Raw genomic sequence first — 27,493 nt, 5'->3', positions numbered from 1 at the left:
CCAGCTGTGATGTGTTGTGTTTTACATTTATCAATTCCAAAGTCCATTTGTATGTCACGTGAGAATGTTTCGGTAATGTGTAGAAGGTGATTAAGTTTGATGCTTGTGGAAGAGTATAATTTAAGATCGTCCATGTAAAACAGGTGTGTAATGTTGTGATGTATTTCGTGGTTGTGTTTAATATTGTACCCAAAGTTAGTAGTGTTTAACAAATGTGAAAGGGGGTTAAGAGCAAGACAAAACCAGAGCGGACTTAAAGAATCGCCTTGAAAAATTCCTCTTTTAATTTGTATTGGGTCAGTAATAAGTTTTGTGTCGTTTAGTGTAAGTGTTAACGTAGTGTTCCAACATGACATTATGTAATTGAGGAATTGTGTAATATTGTTGCTGACCTTGTATATTGAGAGTACTTGTTGTAACCAAGAGTGTGGTACTGAATCGAATGCTTTTTTGTAATCAATGTATGCAGTGTGTATTTTTCGTTTGTTATGTCTGGATTGTTCAAGTATAACAGAGTCTATAATGAGTTGCTCTTTACAGCCTCTGGAATACTTGGTACACCCTTTTTGTTCTTCGTATAGAATGTTGTTATCAGTACAGTGTTGGTAAATTTTGTTTGTAATGCATGATGTAAGGATTTTGTATATTGTAGGAAGGCATGTAATTGGTCTATATTTAGACGGGTCTTGTGTATTGTTGTCTTTTGGGAGCATGTAAGTGATACCTTGTGTAAAGAATGCAGGAGTGCGATCTGGTGAATTAAGAAGTTCAGTAAATTGTTAAGAGTGAGTGTAGGTAAAATATTTCCACCAAAAGTTGTGAATGTTATCAATGCCTGGACTTTTCCAGTTATGTAAGTGATTAATAGTTTCAATGATGTCTGTTGTAGTGATGTTTGTGTTATTATTATTATTATTATTATTATTATTATTATTGTCGGTGTTTCTTGTGAGAACTCAGGTCTAGCCTGGTTAACTAATCGCACGGATTAAAATCAAGTAACGATTAGTGTCTGTGTCTGGTGAAGTTATGTAGGGTTCTAAAGAAAAAAAAAAATAAAAAAAAAAAATAAAATAAATATTCACACACTCACATTGGAAATCTAGAGATAGTATGTAATTCATACTTACCAACATAGCTATTAATGGCCACAATAGTCAACGCTATCAGGAAAGAAGAAAACAAAACAAAAATATCATTATAATAATTCCTGTAATTTTATTAAATAGAGTTTATTGTGTAAGTGTTTCTTTGGCTTTGCGTTTGGGTTGAATACGAGTGGGTTGTGATAACGTGGTGTGTTTATGTGAAGAAGGACTTTTGTGTTTTTTAACTGTGCTAGGACGTGTAACTTTATTCGGTGGACCTGTCTTTGTGGTACATGTTGCCTTACTTGTATTTATGGTGTTTCTTTGTTCTTGAGGTTGTATTTGTGTGGTTGCTTGGGTTTTTCTACGTTGGTCTGCAATGCGTTGTTCTGTTAAGTGTGCTAAATGTGGGTATTGTGTAATGAACGCGTGATATAGTTTACCTCTGTATGCTGTCCTGTCCGTTTCCATCTTCGTGATCCCCAGATACGTACCGAAAATGAAGCGATTCATCCCTTCGTCCCATTTCATATGTCTTTTGGAGGTTTCCTTTGCGCTGGTCCCATCCACAAGCGGTTGAGAAGCAGGCACAAAGGTTTCTTCTTGGTGATCCTCTTCAAGTGGTCGTTGTCGTCTTCGTGGTTATTATTATTATTATTATTATTATTATTATTATGGTCGGTGTTTCTTGTGAGAACTCAGGTTTAGCCTGGTTAACTAATCGCACGGATTAAAATCAAGTAACGATCAGTGTCTGTGTCTGTGTCTGGTGAAGTTATGTAGGGTCCTAAAAAAAATAAAATAAAATAAAATAAAATAAAAAAAAATAAAAATTATAAAAAAAAATCACACATGGGCACAATAAGCCAACGCTATCAGGAAAGAGGAAAACAAAACAAAACAAAAATCATTATAATAATTCCTGTAATTTTATTAAATGGAGTTTATTGTGTAAGTGTTTCTTTGGCTTTGGTTGAATACGAGTGGGTTGTGATAACGTGGTGTTCTTCGGTGAGGATGGAGTTTTGTGTTTTTTAACTGTGCTAGGACGTGTAACTTTATTGGGTGGACCTGTCTTTGTGGTACATGTTGCCTTACTTGTATTTATGGTGTTCTTGAGGTTGTATTTGTGTTATTGCTTGGGTTATTGGTGGAGGTATTACTGTATTTTGTGAGCTAGTAGTGCTGTTTAGGTTTTTGCGTTTGGGTTGAGTACAAGTGGGTTGTGATAACGTGGTGTGTTCCTGTGAAGAAGGAGTTATGTGTTTTTTAACTGTGCTAGGGCGTGTAACTTTATTGGGTGGACCTGTCTTTGTAGTGCATGTTGCGTTACTTGTATTTATGGTGTTTCTTTGTTCTTGAGGTTGTATCTGTGTTGTTGCTTGGGTTATTGGTGGAGACATTACAGTATTTTGTGAGCCTGTAGTGCTTTTAAGGTTGTTGCGTTTCGGTTGAATACGAGTGGGTTGTTTCTGAGAAAAGGAGTATTGTGTTTTTTAACTGTGCTAAGACGTGTAATTTTATTGGGTGGACCTGTTTTTGTAGTGCATGTTGCGTTACTTGTATTTATTGTGTTTCTTTGTTCTTGAGGTTGTATTTGTGTGGTTGCTTGGGTTATTCGTGGAGATATTACAGTATTTTGTGAGCTAGTAGTGCTGTTTAGGTTTTTGCGTTTGGGTTGTATACGAGTGGGTTGTGATAACGTGGTGTGTTTCTGAGAAGAAAGAGTATTGTGTTTTTTAGCTGTGCTAGGCCGTGTAACTTTATTGAGTGAGGGCGTCTTTGTAGTGCAGGTTGCGTTACTTGTATTTATTGCGTTTGTTTGTTCAGGGAGTTGTGTTTGTGTGGTTGGTTGAGTTAAGGGTGGAGATATTACAGTATGTTGTGTGTCATGTTGTGAGTCTAAAGTGCTGTTTAGGCTTTTGCGTTTGGGTTGAATACTAATGGGTCGTGATAATGTGGTTTGCTTCAGAGGTGAATCTCTGATTGTAGTATATGTTGTATCATTTGTTGTACTTGTTTGCTCGGTAAGTTGTATTTGTGTGTTTGTTTGGGTTAGAGGTTGAGATATTACAGTATGTTGTGTACCGTGTTGTGAGCGAGTGCTGTTGTTTACATGTATACGTTGTGGATCATTTGTGTATGTAGTATCTTGTGTTATGTTTAGAAATTTACGAACAATATGGCATGTGTTGATAATGATTGCTTTTTGTAAATGTTTGTATGTGTTTTTGTCTAAACCTAATAGTTGTAAATTGTGGTGTATTGTCTTTGGTATAACTCCAGTAGCACTAAGAATAATGGGAACTATAACAGTAGATTTCATTCTCCATTGCGTCTTAAGCTCGATAGCCATATCGGTGTATTTGCGGTGTTTTTCTGCATGTGTTTTAGTTAAGTTGTTGGTGTTGGGTATAGCAATGTCTATAATACAAATGGATTTTTGTGTTTTATCTATAAGTGTAATATCTGGTCTATTATTGTGGATAGTTTTGTCTGTGAGTAGTGTCCTGTCCCAATATAATTTGTGTGTGTTGTTTTCAAGTATGATCTGTGGCGTGTATTTGTAGTATGGTGTCGTATCTGTTATGAGATTGTGTTTAAGTGCTAATTTTTGATGTATGATTTTAGCTACCTGATCATGTCGATGTTTGTATTCAGTTTGTGCGAGTCGTGTGCATGCCGATATTATATGTTGGATTGTTTCTGATGTTTGTGAACAGAGTCGACAAGAATCATTTGTCACTGTTTTGTCTTTATGTATGTGTTTTTTATAGTTACGTGTGTTAATGACCTGGTCTTGTATTGCTAACATGAAACCCTCAGTCTCCGGGAAGATATCACATTCAGACAACCAACTGTGCGTTGCTATAGAATCAACACAATCCTGGCTAACCTCTTGTGGAAATCGTCCATGTAAAGGCTTTTGGTTCCATATTTGTATGTTATTTGTGATGTATGTAAGTTTGGATGTGGGTGGGAGTATATTAGTTTCGTGTAGATTAAGTGGTGTGTAAGATTTATCTGCATATGTTACTGTTTTGTGTAAAACTGAAGTATCTGATTTGTTATAAAAGTATTGTCGTAAATTGTGTATTTGTGTTTGGTGCAATAGTTTTATATCTGTAAGTCCTCTACCTCCTTCCGAACGAGGAAGGTAAAGTCGTATAGTAGAGGAGTGAGGGTGATGTATATGGTGTTTTGTTAATAGTGTACGTGTGTTTCTCTGTATTTGTTCTAAATCTGTATTTGTCCAACGTATAATCCCAAAAGAGTATGTAAGCACTGGTGTGGCATAAGTGTTAGTAGCCTTGATTGTATTTCTACCGTGTAATTTTGTTTTAAGTATACTGCGTACTCTTTGTAGGTATTGTGTGATAAGTGTTTGCTTTATACTCGTATGTTTAATATGTGTATTTTGCTGAAAACCAAGATACTTATAAGTTTCATTCTCGTCCATGGAATTTATTAAATTACCCTGTTCTAGCTCATAATCTAAAAGTTGCCTTTTACCAGCTGTGATGTGTTGTGTTTTACATTTATCGATTCCAAAGTCCATTTGTATGTCACGTGAGAATGTTTCGGTAATGTGTAGAAGGTGATTAAGTTTTATGCTTGTGGAAGAGTATAATTTAAGGTCGTCCATGTAAAACAGGTGTGTAATGTTGTGATGTATTTCGTGGTTGTGTTTAATATTGTACCCAAAGTTAGTAGTGTTTAACAAATATGAAAGTGGATTAAGAGCAAGACAAAACCAGAGCGGACTTAAAGAATCGCCTTGAAAAATTCCTCTTTTAATTTGTATTGGGTCGGTAATAAGTTTTGTGTCGTTTAGTGTAAGTGTTAACGTAGTGTTCCAACATGACATTATGTAATTGAGGAATTGTGTAATATTGTTGCTGACTTTGTATATTGAGAGTACTTGTTGTAACCAAGAGTGTGGTACTGAATCGAATGCTTTTTTGTAATCAATGTATGCAGTGTGTATGTTTCGTTTGTTATGTCTGGATTGTTCAAGTATAACAGAGTCTATAATGAGTTGCTCCTTACAGCCTCTGGAATACTTGGTACACCCTTTTTGTTCTTCGTATAGAATGTTGTTATCAGTACAGTGTTGGTATACAGGGTGATTCCTATAGTACCTGCCACCGTTTGGGAGCGTATAGGGGGTGCCTAGGGGAAGTCTTTTCATATAGGACACTTGGGGTCGGAAATCCAAAATAAGGGCGCCAGAACCAAATTTATCTTCTGGAATTTCACGCCTGTATGTAGGCAACCCAACCGACCGACGTTTCGCGCGGAGCGATGCAGAGCGAGTTAGCGCGAGGAAGCGACATGGGAGGGAAGGAGGGAAAACGACAGTCAAAAGCAATAACGTTTACAAGTGTTCAACGTGGCCACCGTTGTTCTCAATGCACTTCCTACATCTAGCCAACCACTCCCCTCGAACTCGCGTGAAGACTCCTATGTCCTGGCGAACAGCCTCTCCGGCCATGACGACGCGCGCAATTAAGTCCTCTTCGGATTCGACGGGAGTCTCGTAGACGTGCGCTTCCATCACACCCCACAAGTAAAAATCTAATGGGGTGATGTCGGGCGAGCGGGCAGGCCACTCCACCGCACCTCCACGGCCGATCCATCTGTCCGGATAGGTTTGGTCCAAGTGTTCCCTCACCTGCCGCCCGTAGTGAGCAGGGCACCCATCGTGCTGGAACCAGTGGTCCCAGTACAAGTTCACTGGAACATCCATTAAAAGTTCTGGTAGCACCTCGCGCAGGAAAATCAGGTAATTATGGGCATTTAGACGCGGAGGGAGGATGTAAGGCCCCAGTAGGTTGTCCCCCAGGATGCCAGCCCAAACGTTTAAAGAAAACTTGTCCTGGTATCCTCGCGTAAACGTTTCATGAGGATTGTGCTCCGCCCAGTAGTGGCTGTTACGAGGATTGAAGGTCCCCTCTCTTGAGAATCCTTTCTCGTCAGTAACTAGCACGCTCCTCAGAAAGTTCGGATTAGCTTCTTCCTCCTGGACGACTAAGTTGCAGAATTCCAGCCTCCTTTCATGGTCACCCGGCCGTAACTCTTGCACTTTCTTAAACTTATAGGGGTGTAAGTTGTTGTTGTTGGCGATGTTCCACACTGTGTGTTGACTACAACCCACCTGATCTGCTACAAGTCGAGTGCTAGTACGCGGGTTTGCCTCGAAACGTTCCAACACATCCTCCTCTAAGGCATTTACCAACGGGCAATCGCGATCACGGGCGCTAGTGGGCTGCGAAATAGGAGGAGGTCGGTGTAAACAAACAAACTTTTCGAAATGGGTGCTTAAATGACCCAAGTATCGATGTGCATCACGAATCTGTGTGTAAAGTTAAGCCTCCGTCAGCTTACCTGCAATTGCCCTGTCTCGCACAGTCGGAAGTGAACTTCTTGAAAGACCTGTCTGCAGGGTAACTGACGGTTTGGATACCGCTCAGCGTACGCTCGTCGTGCAGCTCGTGCGTTACCATTTGCCAATCCGTACATGAAGTGCATGTCCGCGTATTCCGTGTTAGTAAAACGTGCCATAGTGTTTATTCACTTGATACGCGTCGTTGCAGACGGGATTTCGTGGGTTTAAACAAAATTCTGATCAAGTGTCAGCCACACATCGCCGCCTGAGATCGCTCCGTGTGCACCGCCGGCCGGTTGGGTTGCATACCTACAGGCGCGAAATTCCAGAAGGTAAATTTGGCTCTGGCACCCTTATTTTAGATTTCCGACCCCAAGTGTCCTATATCAAAATACTCCGCTACGCACCACCTACACGCTCCCAAACGGTGGCAGGTACTATAGGAATCACCCTGTATTTTGTTTGTAATGCATGATGTAAGGATTTTGTATATTGTAGGAAGGCATGTAATTGGTCTATATTTAGATGGGTCTTGTGTATTGTTGTCTTTTGGGAGCATGTAAGTGATACCTTGTGTAAAGAATGCAGGAGTGCGATCTGGTGAATTAAGAAGTTCAGTAAATTGTTGCGCAAGGTAAGAGTGAGTGTAGGTAAAATATTTCCACCAAAAGTTGTGAATGTTATCAATGCCTGGACTTTTCCAGTTATGTAAGTGATTAATAGTTTGAATGATGTCTGTTGTAGTGATGTTTGTGTTATTCATAGGGGTAATGTATTCAGTGCGTGTGGTTTCTGTGGTAATCCACGGGGCGTGTGGATTGTGTTTAATGTCTTTGGTCCATAAGTCAGACCAGTATTGCTGGAGTGAGTGTAGAGATGGTGGAATGAGTTTTTCATTAGTGCTGTTTTGTGTTAGTGATCTGTAAAATAGTTTTTCGTTATGTTTAAATTGTGTGTTATGGCGCTTTCTATCTGCAGTTTCCCTATAGCGTTTTAGACGGTTTGTGTATATTGATAGTTTTTGTGTCAGTGTATCTCTATGTTCGTTATAGTTTGTATTTTGTTCTCGTGTGGTGTGATTGTTTAGTTTTGTAGTTATGTGTTGTACTTGTCGTGTTAGTTTTGAAGAACGAGTTCCTTGTATGTATTGTGTAATCCGACCTAAGTCACGTCTGATGTCATCGATGCGAGTTATCAGGCGTTTTTCCCAGGCCGGGGGTGAGCGTTTTTTTGTTGTGTGCTGTTGTTTGTTTATTGTTATTCTTGCACCGTTACATCTAGAAACTGCAACCGCACCGCAATACACAACAAAGTGTAGTTGATGTAAGCTTGTGTTATCGTTAATGTAATTTGGTAAGATGTGGTCATTTAATGTTTGTGAAAGTGTGCGTAATTTTGTAGTGTGACTTTGTTTAGGTATTCGTGGTCTTTGTGTTGGGTCAGTGTTTGAGAATTCTAATAATGCATTGTCGAATTCTTTTTGAAGGGATGTGAGTGTTTGGTTCGTGTGATTATTTGTATCTATCGATGGCTGCAGTGTCGCAAATGTCTGTATTTCAGAGTTGTTTAGAACGGATGTATTATGTTGTACGGTGAGTGTGTTGTTTGTGTTGAGTAGTGCTTCAATTTCGTGCCTGATTTGTTCCTGTGTGTCTAATGTAAGGAGTGTATTTTTAATAATAACTCTACGTTGGTCTGCAATGCATTGTTCTGTTAAGTGTGCTAAATGTGGGTATTGTGTAATGAACGCGTGATATAGTTTACCTCTGTATGCTGTCCTGTCCGTTTCCATCTTCGTGATCTCCAGATACGTACCAAAAATGAAGCGATTCATCCCTTCGTTCCATTTCATACGTCTTTTGGAGGTTTCCTTTGCGCTGGTCCCATCCACAAGCGGTTGAGAAGCAGGCACAAAGGTCTCTTCATGGCGGTCCTCTTCAGGTGGTCGTTTATTATTATTATTATTATTATTATTATTAATAATAATAACCAGTAACCGTTAATGTTAAATGTAAGAAAAGGTTTGTAACACCAACACTCCAAAACCAATGTTTAAGCACAACAAAACGGACTCCTTTCTGACAAATCGCGGTGTGTTTACCTACAACCCTGCAAGATTGCCGACCCGTGTGGCGCAGTACAGTTGAAGCTGAACTGTGGTGCCTCTGCTCGAATTCGGGTTCGGGCATGGATATTTGTAAATGTATAGTGAGTTAGGTTGGTAGAACAGCCTTAGCTGAAACCCCGCCCACTCAAAAATGAAGGCAAATAAATAATGTTAATAGAGATAACAGTTCGTTTTTAATTGAAATGAAGGTTCTGTAAAGTTAACACACCCTATACGGTTATTGAAAACCAAAATATATTCTGTGGTACGCTCTGCGCAAGCGCAACAGCGAAGCGGTTGTCAACTTGTTTTATAAATTTTGAAAAATAACGGTTTTGTTTTTGTGGTATGTGGCACGTGTGTGGTGACAGTTGGAGAAGATATTTTAAGGTGATGTGTGTCACTTGTGTAATTTTATAGAGCGAGTTAGTCCACAATTCTTAATTTGTCCTTTTATTAGTAGTTTTTACCTTGTGTGTAACACAAATTGTTGGTACATACAAATTTATTTATTTAGGAGATTGTCAAATTTAAATGTCCAACTGATAACTTCTTTAGATACCAAAATGGCGAATGGATATGAAAGATCCCACTTATATAAAGTTCGCGTTCGGACTTCTACCATTTTAGAAGAAATGGAGAAAGTGACAGATAATCTTCGTCGTTCATCACGGTGGTCGATATTGTTACAAAGACGAAACATAGCTGCCTTCATGTCCCCAATGAACTCCCCTCATACTTCTATAAAGAAGATCGAACGATCTGTAATTAAGAAGAATCAAAGTGACGAGCGTATGGAACAGTTAAACAAATGGAAGGAATATCACAACCGACGTACTTGATCTTCTGGGATCTAAAAATTTATAAATTGAAAACTTGATGTAAGCAAAAAGTATCAAATATAACAAGTTTCCATGGTATACAAATATGTGTTTGCCTACTTGCTGTAGAAACTGTACTCATTTGCACTGAAAAGTGCCAGAAGATGATCACTCTAGTAGTCAACAAATATTTGTACAGCACAAAATGTTTATATTTAGTGTTCTTGGAGGTAGTAACTTACGTTCCACGGATTTATTGGGAGAAAACTGAATGAGGTTTGAGGTCTCGCACAAATTTTCCTTTTCTGTACTCTCAGAGAATAAGACAGATTTTACTTTTCGTATACTATGCTGTTTTGGCGTTCGTTCCGGCATTGCTCTTTGGTTACGAGGAGTGACGACCTGAAATTCTGTAATTAAATAAATAGACTAATGCGGTCTACTTACAGCAGATTCGTGCAATATGTTCGATATATCTGCCAGCTTACTGCGTGGTGTGGTTACAACAATCATTGGAGAATTTTTAATTTCTTTCATATTTTTTTTGCGTTGTTCTATAATTTAATGTCAGCAGAATATCGATGTATCAATTTGAACAAACCTTTTATTAAATCCTGCAAGCTACTCTTTACTCCCTTTCGTTTAGTGTTGCTAACTTTTTTCAGTTTGACTTGCTTTGTACTTGTAGGTGCTACAGGAAGAATCTCTTCCCAATTGTTAGTCTTAAGACGATCTAAATTTTCAAATCGACTATCTAAATTGTTTATCTAAAATATAGGAAATAAATATTTTTTGGAAGAGGTACAAATAGTCTACTTGAATCAAGATTATGTCCCAAAATCCGTGTAGATCAAGGCAGGTTACAATTTTATCCCCATTTGAATTTTTGCACTGGCCGATGAGTTCTTGGAATTTCGTAAATTTTTTCCGCATCAAAAGCTTTGTTTGACCAATTTCCATACGGATCATATCACAAGCCTCCTCGGGTGGATTCTGCGTGTACTGTGAATATGAACGTTATTACTGGATGCGAACTTCATTTACAAAAAAGGCACAAGAAAGGGACGCCAAAACTTACACTGTAAGTCTCCCAGCTGCAACACAGCTGAGTTAAGCGCTGCTCCTGTATCTGAAGTAAATTTTCAAAGTATCTGGCGCCAGCTTTGGGAGTCATATTTTTCTGTACGCCACTAGCTGTGGGCGACTCAAATAAATTAAACCCTATAAATCTGATAAGATATTCAAGCACAAGCTCAACTTTATACGTACGTCGGTTGTGATATTCACGGCGTGCATTCTCCTTCCCTCTAGATACAGTTATAAATGGGCTAATATACGCCACCGGAGAATCGTTTTTAACAGGAGTGACGTATCGAGCACCATCTTCGTTGCTTTCACACTTTCTGTATGTTTCTTTTACTGTAGTAGTTGTTGTTTTGATCACTTTAATATCTGAACTTGTCTTTTTTGTCATCGCGCTGTTCTTATACGACCTATTGTTTGAAACCCTAGTTTGTTTGCTTGAAGTGTCGTTCAACACAAAGTCAATTTTGCGTCTCGCCTTTGACTTAGTGGGGGATTTCATGTTTAATGGTTTTACATTAACAGGTGCTTTAAATTTATATGTAGAAGAAGGTGCTACCTTAAATTGGTCTTTCCCCTTAATTTTCTTGTAAATGTTAGATATGTCTGGCACAACTACATCCTTAACACGGCAAACTTTAAAAATAGGCTTAGCTTTGGCTTTTTCAGCTGCTAATCTCTTTTTTTTCTGCTCCTTCCATTTGTTTAACTGTTCCATACGCTCGTCACTTTGATTCTTCTTAATTACAGATCGTTCGATCTTCTTTATAGAAGTATGAGGGGAGTTCATTGGGGACATGAAGGCAGCTATGTTTCGTCTTTGTAACAATATCGACCACCGTGATGAACGACGAAGATTATCTGTCACTTTCTCCATTTCTTCTAAAATGGTAGAAGTCCGAACGCGAACTTTATATAAGTGGGATCTTTCATATCCATTCGCCATTTTGGTATCTAAAGAAGTTATCAGTTGGACATTTAAATTTGACAATCTCCTAAATAAATAAATTTGTATGTACCAACAATTTGTGTTACACACAAGGTAAAAACTACTAATAAAAGGACAAATTAAGAATAGACGGTTTCGGCGTAAGTTTGACCTTGAAAGGATAAAGAGGAAAGTTCTACCCTAGTTTTGTTTCTTTCTAACAGTGTCGCCACACATAGCGCAATATATCCCCAAATTGATTAGTTATTTTTACAATATTACCATATAATTGGTAATCCATGTTTATAGTAATATAACCTTACAAAACATTCGCATAACCTCATTTATTCGTTTCTGTCGTCATTATTTCCTGGCCTTTTCTAGTTTTCTCATTGCATATTTCCATTTATCTTTCACGTTCCACCTTTGATTATTTTATTTCCTTTTGCATTTTTTGAATACCCTGTCTTTAACCTTTATACCAAACAGTTTTTTTTTAAACTAAACTGTACACAATCCTTCTTGCTCAAGTAAGTATTATGTAAAAAGAAGGTTACATTATGATTGATTCTGTTCATTATAGGAGGCATTACAATGCCAAAGTGTCATTACAAGGATTGCAACAACACCTCAAAGTCTAAAAGGTGTCGCAATCTCCGTTATCATCCGTTCCCTAAACCACTGCGGAATATGGCGAAGAGCTTATTATGGATTGAACTATGTGGAAACAACAATCTAAACCCATCTAATATTACTAAGAATGTGTATATTTGTGAGCAGCATTTTGCTACAAGGGAATCAGAAAATCCAGAACCGCATCAAAGCTACTTGACTAACCCTCTACTACGTCTAAATAGTTTGGATATTCAAAGTTTCATCGAAGTCGGCTCAGGTTCCCAAGAAGATAATGTGAATCTGGAAAGGGCATTGGCTAATGTAAATGTTGGAAGTGGAGATCACAGTGATCACACACCACAGACCACAGAATTATCTATATTTTATAACATGAGTGTCACCCAAGTGTCGGCAATATTTTATACGTGGGTGCAATTTGTTTATTTACAAACGTGTGTTCTGCGCAATGCTTTCATGAAAGGTGCTCGTGCCACTGATATAAGACACATGCCTGCTTGTTTTCGCCTACTTAATGACAAAGTGACCGTAGTTCTGGATACCACTGAAGTCCGGATGCAGATGTCCAAAAATTTTCAGCAACAAGGAAACACCCATTCCAGCTACAAGCACTACAATACGATCAAGTTTTTAGTGGGAGTGTCTTCAAGAGGGGCAGTTGTATACAACAGTGAGGGTTACGAGGGGTCCATTTCGGACATCGAACTATTTAAGTCGTCAGACATTTCTGTATTTTTGGAAGAAGACGATGTGCTTATGGCAGATCGTGGTTTTACCATTCAAGACATTTGTGATGAGCACAAATATAAATTAATCATTCCACCTTTCTTGGCTGGCAGGACAAGATTAACAGCGGAAGAAGAAATACTAACAAAGAAAATTGCAAAGTGTCGTATTACTGTAGAGCGCTCCATCAGACGAATAAAAAGCTACCAAATTTTAGCAAAGCCAGTGCAAATTTCAATGTTACCCATTATGTCCAATATATTTAGTATAATTTGTTTTTTGGTAAACTTTGAAAAACCAGTTTTAACATAATTTTATTATAACATTATGTATGTAATTATAACAAAGAGCACAAAATATAGTATAGTATACATTATTCTTGAAAGTAGTCCAACTCAAATAATGGTAAGTTCCTCGGAATTCGCATTAAAAATAATTCTGGAATGTACATATTATAATACATTTTTTTAAGCTTTTTAGTTATGTCGTCAATAACATGCCTAGAGATATCAGATAATTGTACCTTAAAAACTAGGAGACCTACACTTGACCACACAACAAAATCACATTCGGGAACTTCAAAAATTAACATTGTTGTAGCAACCTGATAATTATATGGATGGTTCGCTTTTAAAAACACTTTATTATTTTCCTCATACGCGAAAAAGTTGCTCTGTTGTTGACCTGTTAACACACTGTTCCACTGACATGGATCTTTGTCTTCGAGCACTTTAGGGCATTTGATTTCTATGACTCTTGTGATCACTCCGTTGGTTGTCACAACTCCATCAGCACTACACGCTAGGTGAGGGTATTTCTTGTTCATATACAGCCCTACTTGCACAAATTGTTCATTTGGTTGAATGTGATCGGCTACATACTTGTCCCTTGCCTTCGCCTCATTAACTTGACCGTATCTCATTGCTGCCGTCAATAAATTTGGTGTTAATTGCCATAGATTTCTTTTTAAATAATTGTTTTTTGCGGAAAGACTCACTAGGGATGAAGCGGTCTTTGCATTCGATGCTGTGATAAAGTAGCTTCTCCATCTAAACCAACCCAACGAATGCTGAATTTCGGCACCTTCTACAGAAAAGATGTTCTTTTGTTTTATAAGTTCCTGATCCATATTCTTCTTGAAAATTAGAACTTGTTGTATGACGATATCTACACTACTTTGGTCCAATTTGAAGTCATCATAACGTAGTTGGAATAAAGTTTCGAACATTGTAGGAAGACGTTCTTTTTGTAAATCGCAAATAAAATTGTTTATATTGACAGTTCTTTCATAGTTGTCTGGTCTTGGATCGAACGTTGCCCTGCGAATTGGTTCGAATCTCACATTGCCGTACTTCTTTTGGGAAATAGGTCCAGGTTTTTTCAGTTTAGCACCCAAACCCCACTGCCTTAACTTGCTGGTGCATGCAGTGTTATCGTGGCCGTTTTCTCCGCAAAACTTCTCCAGGAACAGCAAAAGAGCGCTTACGTGGCTACATTTACCTAACGCAGATTGTTTACACTCGCATCTACCATTAACTACAGCTCCCGATGCTTTGTTTAAAGTTATCACTACAGAGTACAATTTATTCTTATTAAATGATGCAAAACACTTTGCTTTTAAAAGGTAAAATCGGTTATCACTGCTGTCAAACACTTCGTGCAAGTGATCGCTGCTTACAAACTGGCTGCCACGTCGAAACGGTTTTTCTGTTACACCTGTATTGTTGCTGACATAATCTTCATTTTCAAAGAAGCATCCCACAAGATAGGTATAGATGTGGCCCTTGTTGAAATATTGGGGGATTTCACGAGATGGGAATCTTGCCCACAGAAGAGTCTCATCAGATGCAGGACCTGATGCAGCAGTTGAAGTGGAAGCAGTTACAACAACGTTCCGTTTCATATCGTACCATTTGCCTCCATCAATAGCTAGGGAAATACTATTACTGCGTCCCGCTTCAATACAGTTTACAACCCTACAAATAAATGAGATATAAGTAATTCTACTAAGCACAATAAATTTGCCTATTTACCTTTGCACTAAATCAGTTTTATTTCCTGTTTTCTTTAATGCACGACACTCTAACCACCTTTGCAACTCCAGGTTAGAATGGTCCTCAATATTTACACCATGGCGTAAAACAGCACCAGGAACATCTTCTGGTAATAGGGAAATCGATGGTTGATCCACTAATAAAATTGTACATTGCAATATATTATAAACATCTATAAAGTATAAAACTACTTACTTGAGCAAGAAGGATTGTGTACAGTTTAGTTTTAAAAAAAACTGTTTGGTATAAAGGTTAAAGACAGGGTATTCAAAAAATGCAAAAGGAAATAAAATAATCAAAGGTGGAACGTGAAAGATAAATGGAAATATGCAATGAGAAAACTAGAAAAGGCCAGGAAATAATGATGACAGAAACGAATAAATGAGGTTATGCGAATGTTTTGTAAGGTTATATTACTATAAACATGGATTACCAATTATATGGTAATATTGTAAAAATAACTAATCAATTTGGGGATATATTGCGCTATGTGTGGCGACACTGTTAGAAAGAAACAAAACTAGGGTAGAACTTTCCTCTTTATCCTTTCAAGGTCAAACTTACGCCGAAACCGTCTATTGTGGACTAACTCGCTCTATAAAATTACACAAGTGACACACATCACCTTAATTAAAATATCTTCTCCAACTGTCACCACACACGTGCCACATACCACAAAAACAAAACCGTTATTTTTCAAAATTTATAAAACAAGTTGACAACCGCTTCGCTGTTGCGCTTGCGCAGGGCGTACCACAGAATATATTTTGGTTTTCAATAACCGTATAGGGTGTGTTAACTTTACAGAACCTTCATTTCAATTAAAAACGAACTGTTATCTCTATTAACATTATTTATTTGCCTTCATTTTTGAGTGGGCGGGGTTTCAGCTAAGGCTGTTCTACCAACCTAACTCACTATACATTTACAAATATCCATGCCCGAACCCGAATTCGAGCAGAGGCACCACAGTTCAGCTTCAACTGTACTGCGCCACACGGGTCGGCAATCTTGCAGGGTTGTAGGTAAACACACCGCGATTTGTCAGAAAGGAGTCCGTTTTGTTGTGCTTAAACATTGGTTTTGGAGTGTTGGTGTTACAAACCTTTTCTTACATTTAACATTAACGGTTACTGGTTATTATTATTAATTACTAGCTGACGACGAACTTCATACATACAGAAATTGTTAAAATATAAAAAGGTGAATAGTGTGCTGAAAAAAATAATCAAAGTCCTCGTGTGAGATCGAAGGGACTTCAGCGCATTTTTGTGTGGCAGATCAGTGTTTTATTAGCCAATATTGACTCCACCATCAATAAGATCTTGCCGAAAGCTACCACGTTCACTTTGTCGGTACCATTTTCTCACTTACCGTGCACTCGCAATTCGCGTTTGAAGTTTTGACTCCACCATCATTAAAATCCTTTGGGGGTTACCATATTCCCTTTGTCGACACCCACTTCTGATCACCCGCAACAATTCGGATTTGAAGTTTCGACTCCACCATCAGTAAGATCTCGTCGGGGGTTACCACATTCCCTTTGTCGATACACAGTTCCGACGTCCCGTTCATTCGTAATTCACATTTTGGTAGATTTCGCTAAAATCCCGGCATAAAATCGTATTCAACTTTTGGGTACTTCACATAGCTCGACCTTCTATTAGTGACACGAGAAAGAGAGACCGCGATTCGCGCTGTAAGAAACTTTTGGGCGCCCAAAGTCGACTACCCCTCGAAGCGCGCCGCGCAAAAGGTGGTTTATTTCGCCCCTAGGAAAAAAAACAAAATTCCGCCACGCAGGAGTTGTGCGCGTTGACAAGATCTTCCCGACGACACCAATTTGAAAACAATCGGAGAAAAACTGTAGAAGAAGATAGATAAAAACTGAAAAATCTCCAGGTTAGTATAATACGCTCGGGGATGGCGTCCAGATGTCGTCGACTCCAAATCTTGTAGCCCCATCCCTAACGTTCTTAATTACACGGCCCCGATAGTTACATGTACACTCCTTGTCTTTTTACAAGCGTTTTTCTACGGGCGCGCATTTACTGCCAGCAGCCAGCCAGCCAGCCAGCCAGCCAGCCAGCCAAAGTGAGATTAAAAGCTACTTTTTACAAAAAAAATTTTTGCAAAAATGCGCTAAAAATAATTTGAGCCTGCACAACACAACTTTTGTATTTGCGCAATCCATTTTTTGTATGTAGGCAAAAAATCAAAAATCAAAAAATTTGTTTTACAAGCTATGCTGATCTATTAGGGCATAATCAACCCTATAATAAAAACTATGGATGTGTAAAGATCTCGAGGATCATTTGGTATTCAGTTGTTTCGGATTTTTATTTCTAATACTGTCTTTTGGTGTATTATTACAAACAGAACAGTTTTAGTCTTTGTATATTTCTTCAACAGCAAATCTTTTTTATCACCTTGGGTTGACATTTCAGTCAGCTCCTCTGCTGATTACAATTCTGCGATCGAAACATGTACAAAGAATAAAACTTTATACCTTTTTTGTGTACTTCATTTTGAGATAATGCATGTGCATGTTATAATTCTAGATAATGTCTCAATTGTTGTGGGATTTAATTGGAACTTTTCGTAATCAAGATAAGGTAATGACTTGTGCCACCTTATTGTATCACATACATAACATATTTTACACCAAATCTTATGTGGAAGACGTAATTGCGAGTTATTTAGTAAATGACACTCTTACTGTTGATTTTTTAAAAAGGTTTATGTTATTATGGTGCTCGGGAAGAGAGCTAGATGTCAAAATTCCAACAAACCAAAACAGTATTCGAAACTTTGATAGGTAACGTAAACCTTGTCAATATATTGTGCGTCTAATTACTCATTATCTTTAGGTCATTATTAAAAGTTTTTGACAATTTTCATCATCAGCAGAAGCATAATTTGAGGTTGTTATCGGAATCTTTTCTAACGCATTGCTTACTTCGCAATGATATAGCAAGAATTATGAATCCGTTTTTTAATATTCTTCTGATGCCTAGTACTGCACGTATTTCTATTCGCCACATAAATATTAGTAAAGAAGATTTGAATGAAGCCGCCACTTCTCAAAAAACTGCCAATGTGGATAACTGGACTAAGGCATACGCTATAAGCCACATTAACGGAGAAATCAAATTTCACATTTCCGAAGATTCCGCATTAAAACCCATAAAAAGAAAAAGTTTCTTGTTTTCTAAAGCTGGAAAAAAGAGCACCAATGTTATTGATATGACGACAAGTATTACGGAAAACTCGAGTGTTGTAACAAAGAAAAATGAAGATTTTAAAAACTTGGAAAATAGGAAAATTGCCGATGTAGACAGTAAGTCCAGCATGCAACTGTTTGTTAATCCTTTGAACTCGAAGGAAATTTATCCATATGGAATCACAGGTTCATACAGCAAATTTGAAATTAGCGATGACCCCAATGTCGCTAGTAAGTAAACATATATTTATAATAAATGTATACAGAGACTCATATAATTTCAGATTCAGAACCTTCTTCTACAGAAAGTTTATCGGAGTTGACACAAAACAGCGGAGAGCTCTTGATAAAATCTTTAAAATATTCTAACACTTTAGATCGTGATTCCAGTTGTGATTTGCAAAATAATTCGTTACCTCTATACAAAAGTGAAGGTGTAGAACAGAGTAAAGTGAATAATGTTCAAAAACATACAGCTGATGGCATTAGTGACAAACAAACGGATTTATTAAAAATGAGAAAGTCTCGAAGTTTTGATGAAACAAATGATAAAAAATTAGAAGACATTGAAAATAATCTTGTCCACAGTTGGTCGTACTGTCTATCAGACTCGGAGCGACTAAATTGTGAAATGGAACTCAGCACAACGGCTGAAGAATTTTTTCATGGTGGAGATCACGCTATTATATCAGAGTTGGTAAACGACATTATTACTAATGTTTGTCTAGCCGACGGTGGTGTTGATGAGCAAACAAGTAAGTTCTTAAAATCTGCACATTTCACATCACGTGTAAGCTGATATCTGCTTTTTGTCCCACTAAACATTTCACCAAATTTATTTCAAAACGCCGATGACCATAGTGCCAAAATATACAACACAAATCGAAAACGTGGGTTAGCTCATTGTAAATTTAGTCTTTTTACACAATTTCAAATGTGTTGGGGAATCGATTAAAATAGTGATTGTCAGCGTTTTGGACATATGGGGTGGTGACTTGACGAATGCACCGTAGAAATTTCAATAGTAATTTTTTAATTTCCAATTATTGGCTTCCCTAATTATTTTAGAAATAAAGTCTTTACGTTTTTTGTAGAAAAAAAATTACGGATCCGTAGTAGGTACATACTATTGTTTCCTATTTTATAAAATCAGTAATGCCATGGAATTATGAAATCAAACAAAAGCGCCTGCATTTACCATTAGTTGCCTTTGTTTGAGCTCGAACTGTCATGGCACCACCGAGTTTCTTAAAAGCGTCAGTTTTAAGTTATCCAATTCTTGGTTTCAAAGTTCAATAAATTAAAAGCTATAGTATTCGTGGATTCGTAATTTTTTTCTCTACAAAAAACCTAAATAGACTTTATCTCTAAAATAATCAGGGAAGCCAATAATCAGAAATAAAAAAATTACTATTGAAATTCCTGTGGTGCGTTGTTCAAGTCACCACCTCGTACATCAATAATCATCAAAAAGTAACAATTTCGGTAATAATAATAATAATAATAATAGTATGGTTGCAATTTTTCAGATGTAAGTGGGAAACAAGACGCAAAACATTTTTCGGTCTATCCAATACACTATCATGTATGTCTGTACTACAATGTATACGATTCGAATGTGATATTATATGCATTACAAACCCTAAAGAATTGTATTGAAACAAATCCTCAACTGTTTGTTCAATGTCTCGCAACAACTGGATTGCAAAATTTGAAACATAACGATACGTTACTTCTGCTGGCTAGACATCGTAAATCTCTGCTTGGTGGCGGATTTATAGGAGAAGTTGGTCAAGAGCACATTAATTTTTATAGAGGATACATGTTTTTGGATATTGTAATCCTGATTTGTTTAAATTATGCGAAAACATTTTATCCACATCTTGAGAGTTCACATTTAACACAAGAAGAAATTGAAAAGAATTTGAGAGTTCAGTTAGTAAGCCTTGAAGTATTGGATATCATTATTCGAAGTATTATCAATAATGTTAATGAAAATTCGAAGGGCTTTTCGAGTTATATTGCCGATATGCTCATGAAATGTAAATTACAAGAGGATTTACTTCACTGTTTATTAACTTCCGTCAGAAACTTTGACGAAGATATGTCATTCGCGGAGGAGATTTTACAATTTAACAGCTTCCAGCTATACGATTCTCATCACAGAGTATCCGAAAATGTTGAAGTTTTTCAAATTCAATTGCTCAGGTAAAAGTTTCCGTAAAGTGAGTATTTAAATTAATATTAACTTTTAGATTAATTCAGTCTCTTATAATACTGGAACATCGTGTATTCCCGAAACAAGATACAAATAACAGCACGTTGCAGCAAACGGTCCCTACATCTGTAGGCAAACAGTTGACCTACACGCCGACCATTTTAATACCCGAACAGCAGATGTTTTTGTCAGCCATTATGAGTGCCCTTCGTCACCAAAATATGAAATACTTGCACGAAAGCTGGTGCAATATGGTGACGACTTGTTTGCCATATTTTGGTCAAAATTTGAAACAAATTACCATTAGTATAATACATCAACTTTGCAATAACATAGAAAAAATTGCGGATACATACAAAAACGTAGAGTTAATGGGGGAATTTTGTGTCGATTACGCAATTACACAGATAAATTCGTTGACAATTTTGTGTCATTATTGCTTAGTGGATTCAACTCAGTGTTCATCTCAACCAGGCGGAAGCACACCTAGTACCCCGATTGCCAATCCTACAGAAATTCTGAACAATTTAGTCAGCGTTTTTTTTACGGGCACCGGTGAATTTAATCATGCTAACAAGCAAAACTCAAACTTCTATCAGACAGCTAGAAAAACTGTGCTAAGCCACATGCCGCGTATTGTTTCTAGTATTGCGAAAATTTGGCAAACTATTATTTCAATTGAAGGTGAATTTAGCGCGGTATACGGGAATTCGAAAATTGTTAAGCAGCAGTTGCTAGAGTTTCTGAGTCCAATTTCTATACATCACGGAGCAAATTTTTTAGCAGCCATTGCGGTTGCTTGGCATGAACGCAGAAATCCTTTTATTTCGCTGAAAGCTGTAAGTTATTGTCACCTTTACCCATACCTTGTAGTTCAATTTACGTATTTCAGATATTACCGGAAGCCAATTCGGCGCAGAATAATTTAGTATACTTAATATCTGCCATAAGAGTAATTCCTTTAGATAATTTGGTACAGACCGTTACTGCTGTGATTCGTAATCCGCCTCCCATTGAAGGTCTTAATAGCGAGATTTGTCTTGATGTTGCGGTTTTAGAATTATTTTATTGGTAAGGCCTTCGTTTAGATTTAGAGCAATATTTGAAATAAATGATTTTGAAGTTATATGAGAAATGCATCTGCAACTCAATTATCCGAAGCATGGAGTTCTTTACTGACCTTGGTTAGGGAAGGTTGTTCTTTAGGCCCTCCTTCGCAATTTTTATTGGCCGCTTTACTTCATGAATTGATGATAAAGTGTTGTCCGTTAGAGGAGAGGAAAGATCAAAAAGATTTACAAGACGTCACCGCACGAGTAAGTGAAATATTGCATTATATCGCGTTATACGTTACCTATTTCAGTTAATCGATTGTATATCCCAAGTTTGTGGCTCGTGCTTGGAACAGACAACGTGGCTTAGACGAAATTTAGCAGTTAGGGAGCAAGAAACTGACAGTTCTGCAAATGTTGTGAATAATATGACCAATTCTGACGTTTTGGTTACTTCTAATCACAGCGTACAAGCTCAACTGGTAAAGACGATTGTGTTGTACTTACTCTGAAGCAGTCTTTTTTTTTTAGGTTCTTTCTGAAATATTAGCGCCTATTTTAGATATCTGTTTCGGTTCTTCTGAGAAGGACAAAGTAAATCCCATTCTTACATCTTTAATGTACAATATTGTTCCATATTTAAAAACGCATACTTTACGGAACATGCCCAGTTTTTTAGCTTGCTCCAAATTATTAGCTAGCTTAAGTAGTTATCAATATACTCGTAAAGCTTGGAAGAAGGATGTTTTTGATTTGCTACTTGATAACTCGTTATTTCAAATGGATCATTCTTGTTTGAGATATTGGAAAATAATTGTCGATAATTTAATGACTCACGACAATACCACCTTTAAGGATTTAATGGGTAATATTGTTCACGCATTTTTTAACTCGTTCTTAATAACGTATCGTAGGTCGCGTGTCGATGACTCAAACCGGTAGTTTGAATCTATTTACTTCTCGAGAACAGGAATATGAACAAAAAGCTCAGTTATTAAAACGGTTATCTTTCGTAATTTTTTGTAGTGAACCAGATCAGTATGCTAAATATATGCCAGACATACAAGGTAATTATGTACCTACCTTGTAACAGTGTATACAAAATTCTTTTGTTATAGAACAACTGAACAGCAGTTTGCGTTTAAACGTACCCGGCATACAAGCCCAGGTATTTTTATGCTTTCGAGTTTTGTTACTTCGCATGACGCCTGTTCAAGTGACTCTCCTTTGGCCTATTATAATTAGTGAAATGTTACAAGTATTTTTACAAATTGAGCAAGAACTTTCAACTGATACGGAAGAATTTAGGTATGTGTGAAGTATTTTTTTGTAAATTTTGGTTATACTTCTGTGTCTATGTAACTAACTTTGGTTTGTTTATATTGGGATTCCTGGAATGTTGCCAAGCAGAAACAATAACAGGTAATTGGATGCGCAAATTGTATAACATAATCAAACAACCATTATAATTACGTTTAACAATTATTTGGGGAGCAAGACCGGCATTCAACAATTGGTACAACGTGAATTACAATGATATTCTAACAAACTGTGTATTGAAGCATGATAAAATTCAGTTTGCAGCAGATCTTAAACATGCTGTATCCAATTCCACACATTTGTGATAAGAAGCTCTTAAAGCAAATATGTAGCACTTTTTGCGTTGTATTACAATTTGTTTGATATTATTAGTGTTTCTCTTTCCTGTATTTTGCCTTGATCACGGTTTCTTTTAAATATTTAATTACTTTCTTCAATGTAAAGTAACTTGAAGGTTTTTTTTCGCTTTTTATTTACACCATATACATATATTCAAAATAACTAGTAGTATACTTATTACAGGAATAAGAACTTATCTTTGTATATGCTCATAGTTTTATATTCTAATTTCCTTTCAATACTGTAGTTACTACTATCATCAATATTTGTATTATAATTCTTGTTTCATCCTCTAAATGCGCTTAATGAGTTAGGCAAACTTATCTCAAATCATGTGAGTGTAAAATAAACTTCAAATTGCACGAAATATGTAGGCAAAATTGTAGTACCAATTCTTACTCGATAAACCATTATTATACTGTTGTAATACGCAGTTTGTTATGCAGCTCTCACATAAAATTGCTCACGGCGCTTGACGCAAGTTGGACTACAAACAGCAACAATGGTTTACATGCGTTGGGACATCCACATTGGCTCCGTTTGCAACTTTCAACTGCTAAATTATTAGATTTGGCCTTGCTCTTACCTGCCACATCACTGCCCCAATTTCAAATGTAAGTTGCTCAACGCTTTCGAATGTTTATGTACTCACGAAAAGGTTTTACTAGGTACCGTTGGGCTTTTGTTGGTGATAGATTACCTCATACAACTTCGCTAGCAGCACAAGAAATGCCTATTTTTACTCCGCACGTTACAAGAATAGCGAATCTCATGGATCAAAAATTTTTGGATACGCCAATTGAAACCTTACCCAATAAGCAAGATGAACTTCTACTTACTATGAATTCGATAAAGCAACTGAAGGATTTACATTGCTTCTTTAAAACGTTAAGCTTGTGTTCTAATCGTCATCGAGCAGAATGTAATGGATTTGTGAGCAGTGATTACAATTTCCACGATAAACAAATGGATAAGAAATTCAATGTTCTTTTGGACAAAATTAATAAAGTAATTGAAATGGATTTTTTAGATCCAATTCAAAGATAAAAATTTCAATGATAGCTGTAGAAGTAGGTAGTATATATTTCGTTAAGTTTTTGTAAATTTGGTGAAATTGCGTGTCAATTGAGAAAATATAAGGTTGATAAAAGTATATTTTTGTCAGCGATTAAACAACTGTAATTATTTATGAATATACTGTGTAAAAGGCCAATTTATAATTGTGATTTCAAATAATGTGATTTTAACGTAACTGAATATAGATCGGTTGTATACTAATAGGTGTGCGAAATTGTGATCGGTTCCTGATGTTATTTTGAGATTCTGTACATAAAATGGCTAATCTCGAAGTAGCATCTAGCTAGAGTATGGATTACTAATTTTAGGATTTGTTATATAAATTTAATTGCAGTTTGAAAATTTAAATAAGTTTGTGCTTTTTTGTTTTAATTGTTTGCAACGCTAATTTTTTTGAAAAGTGAGAGAATGTGGGGCATTCCAAGAATATTAAAAATTTTCTGGCTGCAATAATAGGAATCTAATATCCTGTAAGTGTGTACATATGTGTTTATATTATAATTACATGAATATGTTTTGCTAAACTGTTTAAATAAACATATATTTAACTTTCCTGCTTATTAGTACAGAATAAGCAATGGTGGGAGATTATTGTGATACTAAAAAGTATAAAAGTCATGCATACTCACATCCTATGCAAAGGATCGGGTCTCCTAAGGCCTTCAAAGCCCCAAGCCATAAAGGAGGTTGAAATACCAACATTGTACATCTACAGGTAAGGCTTTGGATTGTTTTTGAAGCCAATTCATGTGCGCGTACTTTTTTCGTTACTTATGTCATACAACAATATATTCTATTTCAATTGAGCAAGAGGTATTTTCAAATTTGTTTCTTCGATCAGGACCCCTTGGTAAATCGGAATAGAAGCCAGATTAGAATCACTGGTGTCCTATACGGGGCACTGGATGGTCAACTATCACCTGCATAACATTGGGCTCGCTGATGAGTCCACGTGCAGGTTCTGTGGCGAGGCAGATGAAACTACTGAGCATGTGGTCTGTCACTGTGACGCTTTAAACAGGATATAAACTCCTTGGAGACAGTTATCTGGAAAATTGGGGAGGGTGAAGCAACTTAGGCTAACCAGGGTCCTATCCTTCATTGAGAGGAACGGGCTCTGAATTGAGTTGTGAAAGAAAGGGGGTGGGCACAATGGGCCACTGGTGTGCCTAAGTGCTGCCCGGTAGGGCTCCCCTGCGAATATGTAGAGTAGAAGTGTTGGCACATTTTGTTTTATTTACATATTTCTTAATGAAATTCTCTATAAATGTTAAGCTGCGTAAATAAATAAGGCGAAATAGGTTAACTTCGTAATTCCTAATTTTCAAGCAATTACGAAACTCGCTGTCAGCTGTCAAAGTGCGCCTATTGCGGCAACGGAGAGTGTATGGAGTTACAGATCGAGTACTTTCTTTTGGGTGAATAGCCACGGCCTACCTTCTCACGGTTGCGAACTTCACAGTGCTGTTTCTTTTATGCCATTTGATTGTATCACAAAATTTCAAAAATGGTATGTTTAAATTTATCCAAATTTTTCTTCCTCATCCTCTGCGTTTTTTATGTGCATTTGAAGTATTGAAATTGGTGCTATCTTTAAATAATAGGACACAAATTTGAGTAAAGGAAAACTTTTTTTTATCATCCTGATGGATTCTTAACCAAACATTTTCTTATGATTCCAGTTACCCATTTGATTAATTAATAAAGAACTAATTTTAGGCAGAAGGTTCTACGGCTACAATCCGTACCAGGAAGTTTATGACAAATAGACTATTAGCACGTAAGCAGTTAGTGGTGGACGTTTTACACCCCGGCCAGCCGTCGATTAAAAAAACCGAAATTCGAGAAAAGTTAGCGAAACTCTACAAGGTATTTTAGTTTACATTCCCCAGTTTGTTTTTGTATTTCCAAAGTATCTCTTTTTAGGTTACGCCAGATGTAGTGTTTGCCTTTGGGTTTAGGACCAATTTCGGTGGCGGGATCTCTACAGGGTTTGCGTTAATATATGACACCTTAGATTTTGCAAAAAAATTTGAACCTAAATATAGACTGCAACGTCACGGGTTGTACGAAAAGAAACAACAGACCCGTAAGCAACGTAAAGAAAGGAAAAATAGGATGAAAAAAGTACGTGGTACAAAGAAGGCTAAAGTAGGAGCTGCGGCGAAAAAGGTAATTGTATAAAGTTTCTTCATTGTGTTTAGTCGCATTGCTTCTGAACAGGTTAAAAGGTTGAGGGTGGCATTTCAATTTTTCCGTAAATTATTTTCAGGGTGGAAGGAAGTAGGTTTCTACGATCTGCAATATATCCGCATTAGGTATTTGACTCCTTTCTTGTGTGTCAATTGTATTACAGTGATTTGTTTTATTGAAATTAACTGTGACGGCCGTACAATCTAACAACTGCTTTTTCTAGTTACCATTAATTGCATTGTAGTTTGTGGACTTACTAACAGTGTGATTTTCTTACTAAATTGTAATCATAAATTATTAACTATAGTACAGATGGTGAATGGTAACGCATCCTACTTCTGGCTATAATTTTCAATGCAAAAGTGTATTTTAAGAATAAGCCATCTGCACTTAAGACATACCAATGGGTATGTTCAGTAAGTAATTTGCTTTATGTTCTGATTGATGGCGTGTGATGTACTTAGACGTATGATCTTGATTTGGTTTCTGAGTTTTTAGTGTATCGTTTATATACTAATTGATTATTTTGTTTCAGTAATTCCTGGGACCCTTTGCCTATGAAGAACTTTTTACAAATAATTTTATGTGTAAGTTTTCTTTGAGAAATAAAAACAAGTGAAAACCTGTATTGAGAGTGTTTGCTTCTATTTCAATACTATGAGGTGCCCCTTAGAATTTTGCACTTTTATTATATCTGTAGCTTAGAAACTTGCTGAGGTATGCGTTTTTTAGTAACTAAAGTTATGTGATAAAGCTGACAGTACCGATTAACATTTGAAAAAAACTCACTCGTATACAGAGTGGTTTACCAGTGGCAAAGTGTTATGTGATGTTTGCTGGTGGTGGGACTCATTAAACACACAGTATCTATGTGCGATATATGTTGAAAATTTAAATCGATTACAAAACAATATTTAGGTCTGTTTATATGCCTACACTTTTTCTGTGCATAATTGTAACTGAAAGTTATGTAAGGGTACTAATAATATGAATTTTTACAAGTGAAAGTGTACATCGGTTGAATGTATGTACAGAGACGTTAGTGTTTAAAAGTTGTGGTTGTCTCTGTTGAAGGCACTGACCTCAAGTTAAAATTGAAATCAGTGGTTGAAGACTTCTGAACTTTTTTAACTTTGTGGCATTTTCCCCACAATTTTCAAAGTATAATTTTTTTAGGTATTAATTTCCATTGTTAAGCGAATATGCGAGCCTAGGGACTTGGTGTTGATAAGAGAAAGGTAA

The 27,493-nt window shown here is 36.8% G+C and overlaps 5 protein-coding genes and 1 long non-coding RNA gene across 12 annotated transcripts; 4 read left to right on the top strand and 2 right to left on the bottom strand.

The window, feature by feature from the left end:
- The first annotated feature begins 8,864 nt into the window (after positions 1-8,864).
- On the top strand, positions 8,865-9,404 carry LOC116180526. Its single transcript, XR_004147141.1, has 2 exons — positions 8,865-9,077; positions 9,143-9,404. It is a non-coding gene; the product is annotated as an uncharacterized LOC116180526 (long non-coding RNA).
- LOC116180524 (guanylate kinase-associated protein mars-like) lies at positions 9,022-11,570 on the bottom strand. 3 transcript variants are annotated; one of them, XM_031500561.1, is made up of 8 exons: positions 11,508-11,564; positions 10,675-11,442; positions 10,484-10,626; positions 10,222-10,407; positions 10,007-10,172; positions 9,853-9,959; positions 9,648-9,807; positions 9,022-9,437 (listed from the first exon to the last, which is right to left on the bottom strand). In XM_031500561.1, exons 2-8 carry the CDS (start codon positions 11,432-11,434, stop codon positions 9,388-9,390), a joined length of 1,572 nt encoding a protein of 523 aa, XP_031356421.1. In that variant the 5' UTR covers positions 11,435-11,442; positions 11,508-11,564; the 3' UTR covers positions 9,022-9,387. The 3 variants fall into 3 exon arrangements, with proteins under 3 accessions (XP_031356421.1, XP_031356420.1, XP_031356422.1); XM_031500560.1 differs by having other exon boundaries at positions 10,675-11,570; XM_031500562.1 differs by having other exon boundaries at positions 9,022-9,346; positions 10,675-11,570.
- Positions 11,571-11,675: 105 nt separating this feature from the next.
- LOC116180525 lies at positions 11,676-13,183 on the top strand. The gene is made up of 2 exons (XM_031500563.1): positions 11,676-11,946; positions 12,000-13,183. Exon 2 carries the CDS (start codon positions 12,011-12,013, stop codon positions 13,085-13,087), a length of 1,077 nt encoding a protein of 358 aa, XP_031356423.1. The 5' UTR covers positions 11,676-11,946; positions 12,000-12,010; the 3' UTR covers positions 13,088-13,183.
- LOC116180523 lies at positions 13,024-15,402 on the bottom strand. The gene is made up of 3 exons (XM_031500559.1): positions 15,025-15,402; positions 14,809-14,965; positions 13,024-14,751 (listed from the first exon to the last, which is right to left on the bottom strand). Coding segments are annotated over exons 1-3 (1,761 nt in total). The 5' UTR covers positions 15,026-15,402; the 3' UTR covers positions 13,024-13,148.
- Positions 15,403-17,173: 1,771 nt separating this feature from the next.
- On the top strand, positions 17,174-24,610 carry LOC116180331 (protein dopey-1 homolog). Of its 4 annotated transcripts, none has more exons than XM_031500265.1 (14): positions 17,174-17,647; positions 17,700-18,283; positions 18,343-18,807; positions 19,582-20,260; positions 20,308-21,109; positions 21,163-21,341; positions 21,394-21,586; positions 21,634-21,804; positions 21,854-22,187; positions 22,237-22,389; positions 22,441-22,630; positions 22,730-22,744; positions 23,428-23,595; positions 23,650-24,610. In XM_031500265.1, exons 1-14 carry the CDS (start codon positions 17,394-17,396, stop codon positions 24,026-24,028), a joined length of 4,566 nt encoding a protein of 1,521 aa, XP_031356125.1. In that variant the 5' UTR covers positions 17,174-17,393; the 3' UTR covers positions 24,029-24,610. The 4 variants fall into 4 exon arrangements, with proteins under 4 accessions (XP_031356125.1, XP_031356123.1, XP_031356124.1 ...); XM_031500263.1 differs by having other exon boundaries at positions 17,180-17,647; positions 18,337-18,807; XM_031500264.1 differs by having other exon boundaries at positions 17,182-17,647; positions 18,337-18,807; positions 22,733-22,744.
- An 819-nt stretch (positions 24,611-25,429) lies between these two features.
- On the top strand, positions 25,430-26,879 carry LOC116181266 (40S ribosomal protein S24). Of its 2 annotated transcripts, XM_031501574.1 has the most exons (5): positions 25,430-25,568; positions 25,778-25,927; positions 25,985-26,230; positions 26,331-26,376; positions 26,787-26,879. In XM_031501574.1, exons 1-4 carry the CDS (start codon positions 25,566-25,568, stop codon positions 26,343-26,345), a joined length of 414 nt encoding a protein of 137 aa, XP_031357434.1. In that variant the 5' UTR covers positions 25,430-25,565; the 3' UTR covers positions 26,346-26,376; positions 26,787-26,879. The 2 variants fall into 2 exon arrangements, with proteins under 2 accessions (XP_031357434.1, XP_031357435.1); XM_031501575.1 differs by lacking the exon at positions 26,331-26,376.
- Positions 26,880-27,493: the final 614 nt, after the last annotated feature.

The sequence above is a fragment of the Photinus pyralis genome, unplaced genomic scaffold (assembly GCF_008802855.1).
Source record: "Photinus pyralis isolate 1611_PpyrPB1 unplaced genomic scaffold, Ppyr1.3 Ppyr1.4_LG9, whole genome shotgun sequence".
Lineage (NCBI taxonomy): Eukaryota > Metazoa > Arthropoda > Insecta > Coleoptera > Lampyridae > Photinus > Photinus pyralis.
Note: the sequence above shows the minus strand (reverse complement) of the source record. Positions and strands in the feature narration are given on the sequence as shown.